Raw genomic sequence first — 12,516 nt, forward strand, 5'->3', positions numbered from 1 at the left:
AGTAAAGCAGCATTAAGGAGCTAACCAGGGATTTTAGAGCTAAGCTCTATTTAAGTAGCTAAGCTCAAAAATTTCTTTTGGGAATGATTTGCTGGTTACATTTCAAACAGCCTATGCATCCTCCTGGATACTCCTCCTGCACTGCACAGAACAGGAATTTCTGGTTATGTCCCTGCGGGCTCACCTGCTTATGTTGGCAAGGCTCACCGTCTCAGTCATTCCCAAAATCTGTAGGCACTTTGTTTTCTTTTACATTGTGTGCCATCATGTAGCAACTGTTCGGTGAAGATTGCCCAAGGTTTACAGAAATCCTGCCTTTTTCAATGCTTCAATACCAAATGCTGAGCTGTAGCTTGACTATACAGAATCAGCTGAATGATTTGTTTGTGTGATTATTTTTTGTGTGTGTGTGTAAATACTTCTGCTGAGAGACAGGTAACGAAAATTTCACCCATTCATCTTTAAATAAAGTATTTCAAAATGCACTATACATGGGATTCATCTGATGAAACACAGGGACAGGCATAGTCTACAAGGAGATACAGGCACATTTGGGGCATGGCTCCTTGTGTTCTAGGATGCATCTCCAAAGGAGGTCTGAGGAGTCACCCTGCCCTAAAACGTCCATTTCTCACCCTTGACTGTAATGACACTAGTGTGACTAGCTCAGATGCAGACCCCTCCACAGTTTGATTTAGGCTGAGGTGAGATGCATCCTCCCCTTGAGATTGTATTTGCCTCACTTGAGTTTTTCAAAGGATAAAAACAAAAGTAGAAAAAAATAATAGGTGTAAAACTCACAGGGTCCTTCTGAGTCATCAACCTTAGTGAGCAGGTTCATTGTATCACCCATCCCATAAATTGTTCAAAATCTGCCTTTCTTCATGTTGTCTAACAAATCTCTTTAAATTTGCAGTTTGTGCATTTGTCCCTGTGCCAACATCCTTGGTTAACTATTTCTTCTCCCTCCCTCATGTTTATCTCCTCAATGTGCTTAGAAAGAATAGTCATTGCCCCTCCCCTGCATAAACACGCCTGTTTTCCTTTCCTTAATCTAAGCAAACTGGTCTTGTCTAGACACCTCATTTATGAAATTTTATGAACATTTTCTTGCCCATTCCAGCTGCCTCTCTCTGCAGGAAGTTAAGTTCAAATACATCTCTTTAGGGCAGAGCTGTACATATTACTCCAGGCAGAGAATTCATCTTCACTTTGTAATTGGGGTTTGGCTTTTCCTTGGTGGTGGAAACACTCAACTGATCTGTCCTGGAGCTGGATTAACCTCTTCTGTGAGTGCAGCTCACTGATTGCTCTGAGTCACTGTGGGATTAACCCATATACCCAAATATTTCTTTATCTCAGTAATCTTTGGTTAAAGATCTTTGTAGCTGTGGAATTTTTTGTTAATTTGCCCTGTAACGGGTGCCTTGAGACTCTGTATTGTTAGGCTTTATCACACTTTCCTTTATTCCCACATGGTTATTCTTTGTACTGAGAGTGTGTTCCAAAGGTCATCAGCAGATTTTGTGACCATATACTATTTCTGTTTATTTCAGCAAGGAACTGGCAAAATCACTGAGAGTCGCCACTTGTAACCCCTGCTAGACTTGCTTTTTATGGTTTTCATTTGGCCATCCTTTCCACAAGTTCCCCAGTCATCTTAGAATTCCAGTTGTGGTCCCTGTTTTCTCTGTGTTTCCTAATAGTTTCACCCCTTGTGTTACCAAAATACTGCATTTCTTTTAGTTAGAAAATGGGCTGTGTTATCAGAGAAAGCTGTCAGGAAAACTTGGATATATCCCAGCTAGCCTAATCTTAGCAAACCTATTGCTGCACTGATTGCATTTTGATTTATCTCAAGGTTTCTAATTACTCTTTCCCTTAACATTTATTCAGGTAATGTATCCGTTTATTTCCTTCTTGATGCATTAGCTTTTCTAGCAAACATCAACGTCATCTTTAGAAACTAATGCATAGGGTTTAATTTTTAGTGCAAGCCTGGATTATTTTTACTTCACTGCAGCTTGATCACTTTTGTTCTTTTTTTTTTTTTTTCCCCAATTTTGAATGTGAAGAATCTTTGGGTATTTTTTTAACGTTCTTTACAATGAAAAGTTCAACCTGACATGTGGCAATTCACACTTTATCCTTATTCCTTTTAGTTTCTAAGGTGTAGTTTTCTGTTGATCAATTTTTTATTTCTGATATGTTGTTGGTTCTCTGCTTCTGTTTTCTTCCTCTGGGTGATTCTTTACAGATTTGTAACTGATACCCAGCTTTACAAGTTTTCCCCCTTCTTTGAGATACATTCTCTGGATCTTTTGAACCTTTTGGTGTAAGGACATTCCAGGTGTCTTCTGCTGCCAGGTGTCTGACTCTTCTACCTCTCACGATCCAGTTGTCTTCACTTATTACTGTCTATAGTTCAATAGACTTTTATAATTTGTCAAGTCTCACCCTTTTGAGAGCAAGAACCCCAGTCCAGTTTACTTTGTGATTGTTCATTTTTTTTTAGTGAACGGATTCAATTCCTCCTTCAAGCCAGTGGAGATTTCTGCAAAATGCAGTTAGAACTAAAGGTAGTGTAGCATCACTGTATGCGAAGTAATTGGCTACTGAATGAAGAAATAAGCATGCTATTGCATCTGCAGAAAATCACAGCCTACTGTTATTAAATAGCATTTTTTCTCCACACTCATCTCGAGAAAGATAAGTCCTCATCTCGAGAAAGATAAGTCTCACATTGTGAGGGAGTGCTCTGTAATATCTGTCTCTGTCATAATATAATACAGGTTTGGTTGCTGCCCGGATCAGGACTCTCCCACTTTCTAAGGATGGGTTTAATTTCTCCTCAGAGAAGCTGTGTAAGTGATAGCCTTCAGCTTGTTTGTTTTCAGTGGGAGGGGAGAGAGAGACAGCTCCCTGAGGTGATTCATCCCATCCCCAGCTGTCTGAGATGGATTGGGTGAATCACTCCTCTGACATGCCCCACTCTTCACTCACCAGGGAGGAAATTCACATAGACAGGGTGGTTTGCCATCGGGTTGCAGCATTATGTGCTATGAATCCCACCCCAGGAGGGTGGTTGGAGCTCATTTGTGGTGTGGCCATGGCGTGTGCAGGTGTGCTCAGGCTCAGCTTACACAGAGCCACTTTGCTCTTGCTGAGCCTGGGTTGCAAACCCCTCAGAGGATTTGATCCCTTTAATGGCTGGTTTTGCTGAATGCAGGTTGCTGTCATTGCTTGTGCCCTGCACCTCTAAGCATATTAGCTTAAATTCAGCTTAAGGTCTGTACATGCTGCAAGCAGCCTTTGACTGCAGTGGCAGCACACCTTACATTTCATAGAAAGGTTCCAAGCTCTGGTCCTTTGCCACTCCATAAATTCTTTAAAACCACAATGTGCTGAACATCAGAACATAGTGAAAAGTTTTTCTTTTTTGTTTTCTCTGACCTTTTCTGAGACAGTGTTTTCTGTTAAATGATGCACTACCTATCCCCATTTTCAAAGCTCAGAGGATTTCAGTTTTAGAACACATTTAAAATGCATATTTCATTTTTTTTGGTTGTTGCTGATGCATATGTACCCACAGCTAACAACAAATAAATAAAAAATCATGGAGTGAAATCTAATTGAAAAAGTGCCTAGAGTTAAAAACACATTGTTCCCTAGTAGAAAGAAAAAGTTATGCATGATTTACCATTTCAGCTTACTGGGATTTAATTTTGAGGTTTAAGCAGATTTTTGTATATTTAGATGGTTGAAACTAATGGCTGGTTTTGTTTTTATTTTCCTTTTTAAAAACATTTATACAATAATTTCCTACTGCAGAAAAGACTTAATAGATTAGAAATTAACCAGCTGATGAAATCTTTTTCAGATCTTTCAAACACATAGCTCTGCTGTTCTGCTGCTCCTTTAGTGTAGAACAGACTCCACCCTCTCTTCCCTGGTTTAGGAGACATCTCTGGCAGAATCATTCTGGACTCGAATGATTTCCTGCCCTTGTTAACCTTCATTTTCCTTTGGTGACAATGTTCCCTTCACCTTCTTGCATGTTGGGCTCTTGACCCCTGTATAACATGACTTTGATCACTTCATCCTTCCTATTGCTTGGCTTATCAGGGATTCATTAAGTGCAGGAGAACTTTGCTCCCTGTTTTTGCTGGAGGTGCAGAGGTCTGTTCCCACGGTGTGTACTGCAAGTGCAGGAAACATCATTCTCGGTCTTGTGGTCAGAAAAGTTTAGCTGGATGTAGACACAGAGTTTAGACACTTCTTTAGTCCCGGAAGACTGAAGTTTGACAATGTGGTAACATCTAGGGTTTGAAATGGCAAGATTCAGGTAATTTTAAAGGAAGGAGTGGTCCCTCTGTGTGTCAGATTGAGTGCTGTCATCAGTTGTGCCTCCACTATCAGACTGAATTTCATTTCTTATTGTATCAAGAGAATTTCAGAACACAGACTTTGCAAGGTGCTTGCATCAAGAAACTTGGGCTTTGTTTAATCATGAATGTCTAATTTAATTCCAAAGTTTGAACATCCATTCCTCAAAAGTATCTTTCTGAATAAATTTGACATTGTCTACATCCTTCGTATGGCTTCAAGTGTCTCCTAAATGGAAATGGTTGTACGAAAATGCCTGGTTCAGAGCTACTTCTTGTGTCCTCTCCTGATCCAAAGGCCTTAGAAGTCCCTGGGAAGGTCTCCCGTGACTGACATTTGTAACACTTTAAGTAGATGATATGTGTCAGACAGGAATTTGGTTCCAAATTTGACACGTGAAATGCAATTTTGAAGTAGGTGGTTTTTCAGTTGGAAGATTTCTGTAGCTGAGATGATTGATGATGAGCAGACTGAATGTCCTCATCTGATTAGGACATGATAAAATACATCAGTCAAAACCTCAAGGGGCTGGATTGGATGGTTCATAACATAACGAGATATTCTCAGTTAGAGAACACAGATGTTACAGGCAGTTGGCTCGGTTGACTAAATACAGTTATAGAGTCACAAATGTTCCTCCCAGATGGTTTGGATCTTCAGTATCAAAAATGTGTGTTATTTACACGATGCTAGAACCAAACAAGATTACATGCTCCACTCAAAATTCCTGATCACCTTTCTGTTCCTTGAGTGCTGAGGTTGCTTCTGTTAGAGCAGATGCTCATCCTGTAGTAGAAGGGTTTCCAAAGTATTCATCACCGAGCACAAAAACAGTTAAAAGAAAAATGAAATTAAAGGCAGCTGGCAATCAGTTGAGTTTAGAAAACTGAATTTCTTAATAGCTCAAACTTAATTCAAAGCAGTTAGTCTTTCAGGTAATTTCCACCAAGGAGATTGTTGCTGAATCTCAGGCAGAGCTTTGCATGTTAACCACTGTGCATTCATCATCAGCAATTTTTTGAGTATGAAGGTATGGACTTGATCCAACCCAGTCCTCAGTGCAATATATCACATGCTCATTTAGTATGTGCTTAATTGCTCTCTCCTAGGTAGTGCTTTATGAAAGAGGCTTTTAAAGTTTCCGATATTGTCTTTATATTTTGCAAGATTAGACATGGAATGTGAATGCTCAATAAATGTATCTCTGATTTCTTGGTCTTAAAGTAAAGAGTCAGACTGAACTGGCTTTAAAATTTACAGTGAAACTTACTTAAAGGTATTACTCTTTGGAAATAATAAATTACAGTTTCAGCTAGAATGAAATATTTCTCTTTGTTTTGTACATAAGAGATGCAATTGTTTTCTGTGTGTATGAAAAAAAAAAAGACAGCATAAACTCTCTCCCAGACTTTGAAATAAATGCTGTTCAAATTAGTTGTTCAGATGCTAAGCTGTCCTCTTAAGTGAGAGAAAGATGTAGTGTCACACTGTAAACTGTCCTGTTAAAGGGTTGACTCTCCCTTTGGGTTTGTGCAGTAGAAAGTGCAGTGTAAGCTGTGTTGCTGGGAGGAACTTAAACTACTGGGTGCAAAAATGGGGACTCCCAAGTTTGACTTCCAGGTCTTTAACTCCTTCCCTAGCCTTAATCTTGGTAAGGAACGGTGAATCTTTAAGTAAAATGGAAACAATGGAAGTAATGCATCTCTGCTTGACCAACGCAACAGGATTTGGTCCTGCAAAAAACTACCCTGCTGTTTTCTCCCTCTGGTTTCACAGCAAGTTATAAAATCAGGGTTAATTCACTGAACCACACTGCAGGATAATTTAATGAAGTACAATATTAAACTACTCTATAGGTTTCTTTTTTTTTTTTTAATGTAGATGTTGTTTCTGTGGGGTGGGACCTTCTTTCAGTAGTCCATTGTCCCCAGTCCATTGTGTCATGAATGTTGTAAGGGACTTCCCAGTTTACTGGAGCAGTTGGCTGCTTAGAGTGCCTCACAGTCATATATCCTAAAGCAAATAAGTAGATATACATTTAGATGGAAATAAGAATAATAAACTACATCTCTGTCTTGTGTAAATGCAAAATACAGAAATCAAAATGGGAAAATTCCACTTCCCTCTGTGGCATTAGTCATCGTGAGAGCTTGAATGCAAATATAGAGCTTCAATTTATTAAGGATTTGGGGATCTGAAACACATTCCAACAGGATTTGAAAAGCATACAAGAACTGTGCCAAACAGATTACATCTAGAAATATCAGATGTGTGTTACCCTTCAAATGTTAGTTGGGAAAAAGGAAAGATGCAAAAGAGGAAGAAACAGAGGTGCAAAAGAGATGTATGTTTTTCTGGTATGGAAAACTCCAGAAACTCCAGTCTTTTACTGTTTGATAATATAATTAGCTAGTGTTTTGACTAGACTGATTTGATAATGATGCATAGAAAAGGGCAATTTAATCTTGGCGCAGTAACTAGGAATGTTTGCCTCATTGCTTTCTATGTCTTAATTTCTACTTTAAATTAAATGTCTTCAGCTTCTGAATGTTTTATATTAGAAACCTTCCTTTACAAACCTTCTATTTTGAGCCACTAATTAATTTAATGCACAAGTTAGATATATCATGGGATTGCAATAGATCAGGAACATATTTTTGTTCTCTTTCTGCATCTCTAAACTCTATTAAGATACAGCGCAAACCATTTGTGCATTGAGGAGGACATGCACATTTCTTATTCCCTCTCAGATGTTTCTATTAACTTTTTGATGGTCCTTGTGCTCTTATTCCCTAAATATTTGTACTTCCATTTATTTGTACTTCATATATCTTATGTGAAAAAAAATCAAACCACTGCACAAACACTTGCTTTAGAAAAATGTGTCTGTTGACTGGAAAGGAAATTAACCCTTTATGCAAAGGCATGTGCCTTGTGGTCTGTATTACCCTCACTCAGAAGGGTGATGTGACCAGAGTTGTTAATTCTGTGTTCAGTCAGTGAGCCTTTCTGTAACTAACAAAAGAGCCACACTTATGTTACCTGGGGTGAAGGTTATTAAGGAGTGGAGGCTGTTGGACTAGAGGAAGCCATTCAGCTCCTGTTTGGTGGATGAGAGTGACAATAGGCAGATTTCTCTTGAGTTACCCACTATGATTACTTTCTGATGTTTCTTTTAAGCATCTGTTAATGTTGAGGGTTGTTGAAGTAGGTAGACCACCGTTTTGACCAGAATAATAATCCTCTGCTTGGATTTAATAGAATACTCTTCTCTGAGAAACTTTGAGAAGACTCCACTTGGATGGTGTAGTTCCATCTGTGACTGCTCTTCCACCTTGTTTGATCTCCTTGAGGTCAAAACAGAGTCTCCTGTTTACTTCAAACTGCGAAATATTGAATCACTCCTTTTAGTAATAAACTTGCCATTTCCCACTTTGGATTCTACAGAACTCTTGCTTTGTAAGACTGAGCTCGAACAAAATAATTTATCCACCTAATGAGTGCCAAACTTGATTCAACCTGATGAGGACAAAAGCACTGTAGGGGGAGAAGGGTTTGATTTTGTACTCTGTTATCTGAGGCCTGAAAAACTGTATAGAAAGATTTAAAGCAGATGCAGGAATTACTGTACAGTCTTCTGTGCTAACCAGCAGGATATATCAGATCAAATAACGATTTTTATTCTTTTCTAGGGAATCAGTAGCCTCTTCAGTTCCTTAAAAGTGGTGCGTCTTCTACGGCTTGGTCGAGTTGCCAGGAAGTTGGACCATTATCTGGAATATGGTGCTGCTGTGCTGGTGCTGTTGGTGTGTGTGTTTGGGCTGGTGGCCCACTGGCTAGCCTGCATATGGTACAGCATCGGGGACTACGAGGTTATAGATGAACTCACCAACACAATCAAAACAGACAGTTGGCTCTACCAGTTGGCCCTGAGCATTGGGACACCATATCGATACAACACCACTGGCTCGGGGCAGTGGGAAGGAGGACCCAGCAAAGACTCCTTGTACATATCCTCTCTCTACTTTACCATGACAAGCCTTACAACGATAGGATTTGGAAACATAGCACCGACCACTGATGGAGAGAAGATTTTTTCCGTGGCCATGATGATGGTTGGCTGTAAGTAGAACTCGGTTTTGCTGCGTTTAACCCAAGGGGAGTTCTATGGCTGGCATGAGGGTTGCATAGCACACTTGCTGTAAGCTTTCTTGACGTCCTAAAAAATCTGAAGGCCCTGTAAATAATCATGAAATGAACTTGGAATTATGGAAAGTGGGAATTGAAATTGTGTAGCTGCTGTAGCTTTTAGGTTGTTTGCAAAACTAAGTGTTCTGGGTACATAAGTGTGCCCACAGACAAGTTTATATTGAATTCAGGGCCTCAACTTTTCACTTTAAAGATGGCTTTTATCACATTTGAAAGGTCTTGGCTAGAATTTGGTTAAAAATACAAAGTGTATTCCAATTTAGGTAGTCTGACTGAGTTTTGCTTATAAACTTGCATAAGCTTGGAAACATTTCATGTGGTTTTATCCAATTCTTGAAATATTTAGTGATTCTATAAAGTGATTGTGTACTTTATTGTAATGGTTTGAGTTACAAGTCCGAATTTTATCTTCTGAATGTGGTGACCTTTGTCACTAGCAAAGCTAGAAGTGAAGGAAATGATAAGACACTACACTGCACCTTTTCTCTGCTCCCTGCTGTTTCACAGCTCCGCTGAAATACTCTAAAATCAATAGTGGTAAGGCACATTTCTCATTTCATGTGCTGGCAAGGTTAGACCACTGAGCATCTCTACAGGTTAATAGGAATCTTCCAAAGATAGTGAAGACAACTTAAAATGTTAATACCATTTCAGAGAATTATTTTTCTGTTAAATAATTCTTGGTATTTCTCTGTTGCTTTCTATTTTCTGAGCTCCATACAAACACTAAGCAATTATGTAACAAGAGAGCAAACAAAACCTTTTGATAATAAGATCTGCATAATCTCTCTGATAATTATCTCAGCTAACACTTTGAGCTCATCTCAGAGAAATACTGAACTATAAAAAGGAAGCTTTCTTGCTACAGTCTTTCTAGGTCTTTAGAAGATTAAATCCATTTGTTTGGAGAGTTTGAAGTGCTTTTTAAAGAGAGGTTGCGGTTTTAGGACTCTTCTTGCAGTGTGGTGCAATGAAATTTCTGCCGAACATCATCTCTACTTGATGGGTTGATGTGTTCCAAAATATTTCCAACTTCATAAAAAGCAAATCCCCAAGGCAGACCATCAATGAGCTGTTAAAGATAGGTCATCAAAACCCCCTAGGTGCTGTTGTGCCATTTGTTGAAACTGCTTTGTGGTATTTACAGAATCTGGAGACTTGGAGAATAAAGTGAATATAGAGGATTTTATATGTATATTGTAATGTTTATGTCCCTTGGGGTTTTTTTGGTGGGGACTTATGTTGTTCTGCAGAGGAGGGTCCCACAGAAGGAACTCAGTGGTAAATGACTTAGGGTGGGGTGAGAGCCGTAAAAACATAATGAATGCTACTACTACTATTTATAATGATAACAACAACAACAAAATACATACATGGCCTCAGTAAGTGAAAATGAAGTGGTGATTGTAAGCTGCTTTGTATTTGTTCTAGGTGGATTGTGTTCTTGCTTTTTCATCTCTGAAACATGTTAAAGATGGGGAATACACATTGCAGTATCAAAGCTGGCTTTTACCACAGCCTATGTATGTGCCACTGTCAGATCTTAAAAGTTTTTATAAGTGCTACATACGAAATTATTAAGTGTCCATGTCAAATTTGTAAGTGGTAACTGTGAGCTTAATAGGTGGAAAACTTTGGGTAGGTTTATAGGCTTTTAGACAAAGTCAAATGTAGATTCTAAAATTTAAGAAGCATAGCAAAAGGACAGTTGAGTTGCTTATTGCATAAAAATAATACCATCAAATGTGATGTGTCTTCTCTTGTGAGTCAGGTGAAGAGCATTGTGGACTGCAGGAAGAGTACAGACTCTTTAATTTATTTACCAGTGTGAAAATGCTCAATTATCATCAAATGGTTGAATCTTTTGCAATGACATCAATGCAGATTTAAAGATTCACAATTCATGCACATTAGTGTGATGACTGCCCCTGAAATCCAGATGATAATACAGAGCAGTTCCTTGATTGGTTGAATACTGGTTAGAAAATACACCAACTCCCAGACATGCACTGGTCATGGGCTTCATACTTGCAATATTCCTGCAAAGAGATCAGACCTTCAGGATTTTATAGACATGCTTTGCAGGACCAGCTGCTGAAAGCCTGACACTCTGAGCTCCAAAATGAAATAGGAAGGCACAGCAAACAATCAGTCGAAAAGGCAATTTCTCAGGCAATCAAAGTGGCCTGTGAGCCTGGGAGAAGGATTCGGGCCCATGAAAAGGTGTAACTAAGAACTGAAAATTATTTGAGTAGTTTTCGAACCAAGATGTTTTAGTTTCTCTTTTGAAACTGTGTTTTGAGATAAACATTCAGCTAAATTCAATTACAGTTCAATCAATAAAAATCTCTGCTTCCCAAACAGACTCCTGTTATAAGCAGAGAGAGGCTGTGAAATACCTTTGGTAGTTCTCCCGAAGAAGTTTGCTAATACCAATAGCTGATATTGGCAGTGCCTTTTCTAACAGACTCTGCCAAATAAATGTCTTAAACTTAGCACTGGAATCAGAGATAGTAATTCATCACAATCCCAGCTGCCTACTCATGCAAACTGCAGATAGGAAAGGAAATCTTCGCTGCCTTGTCAGCGAGAAGCGGCTTGTTCTGAAAGCCCCAAGTTTCCTATTCACGCTGGCAAAGTTATCAGGACCTGGGAGGAGTATTTGGAAAGGCTTGCAAATCCTTCTGGTGGGCAGGATTGCAAAGTGGTGTACTTGTTAAAAATAGCCAGGTTCAGATTCTGTAGGTGCTGATAAAGCATCGCTCAGTGCGGGGCAGTGGCGGGGGAAGCCCTGATGAATGGGGATGCTTTTCAGTTTGATTGACAGTTTGTCATTTCTTTGTTCACTGAGGACAGATTGAGTGGGATATTTAGACTGAAATACATCACCTGTCTTGCAGGAAAGAGAGCTTTGAATAACTTAACCTCATCTTTCAGAGCTAACTTCAGATTTCTTTTTGCCTGACTTGTTTTATCTTGGTGTCCAGTGCTGTTCAGCAATATTTTTTCTGCTGCTTCTTGACACTTGAAAAGCTAAAAATAGCAAACATAAAGCATCCTATGACAAGGGAGCAAGTTTTTACAAGGGTTATTGTTTAAATACCTATTGTGCATTCGCTGCCTAGAGTTGCTGAATATGCATTGAAAATCTGATTTTTGTAGCACCTTTTGTGTTGATCTAGGTTATTTTATCCCCTCTCTCTGCAGAGCAAGAACAAATAGATAGGTCTGTCAGATCCTTTGAATGGATGAGGAATCATTTATCATTCAGGAAGGTCCTGTCTTGTAAACCTTCCATTATCTTCTGTCAGCTCACAGCCTCCAAACAGAAGCTCAGTCTCTGCTGCTGCGTGTTGCTCTAGTTCAGTCCACAAGCAGGTTTTAGGCTTCTGCAGCCCAGCCGTAGATGCAGATGTAAAATTGACAGGGTTTGTGCCTTTCACAGGAAAAATAAAAAAGAAAAGAAGAATTAGTCAAGAGAGAAAACAGAAAGAAACTTTTGGTTCATACACCATTATTACTTGTCTTGCAACTCCCCACTGCCAGGACTTCAGTGAGTAGAAAGTCAGTAAAAGGCAGAAGGTGTTTTGGGAAAGGTGGCAGTATGGCAAGGTGAAACAGCTTGCAGAATTCAGGAGAGGTGGGGTTTTCTGAAGGAACAAGAGTTCATGTACTGCCATATGCCTCCTTCCTTCCTGTGCTTCCACTGGGAGAAAAGTGACCAGCTTCCCAGTGTCCTGGCTGAGGCTGGGATAGAGTTAATTTTCTTCCTAGTAGCTGGTGCAGTGCTGTGTGTTGGCTGTAGAATGAGGATAATGTTGATAACACACTGATGTTTTAGTTATTGCTGAGCAGTGCTTACTCTGAGTCAAGGACTTTTCAGCTTCTCGTGCTCTGCCAGCGAGGAGGCTGGGGGGGCAC

At 39.4% G+C, this 12,516-nt stretch overlaps 1 protein-coding gene across 1 annotated transcript in view; it reads left to right on the forward strand.

Annotated features, from left to right (window-relative positions):
- The window catches only part of KCNH5 (potassium voltage-gated channel subfamily H member 5), a 166,446-nt gene that overhangs the window by 51,104 nt on the left and 102,826 nt on the right, over nt 1-12,516 (forward strand). Inside the window, exon 7 of the mRNA XM_064659421.1 lies at nt 8,079-8,508. Within this exon, the coding sequence (XP_064515491.1) occupies nt 8,079-8,508 (430 nt within the window). The remainder of the gene's footprint in view (nt 1-8,078; nt 8,509-12,516) is intronic.

The sequence above is a fragment of the Pseudopipra pipra genome, chromosome 6, assembly GCF_036250125.1.
Source record: "Pseudopipra pipra isolate bDixPip1 chromosome 6, bDixPip1.hap1, whole genome shotgun sequence".
In the NCBI taxonomy this organism is placed as follows: domain Eukaryota; kingdom Metazoa; phylum Chordata; class Aves; order Passeriformes; family Pipridae; genus Pseudopipra; species Pseudopipra pipra.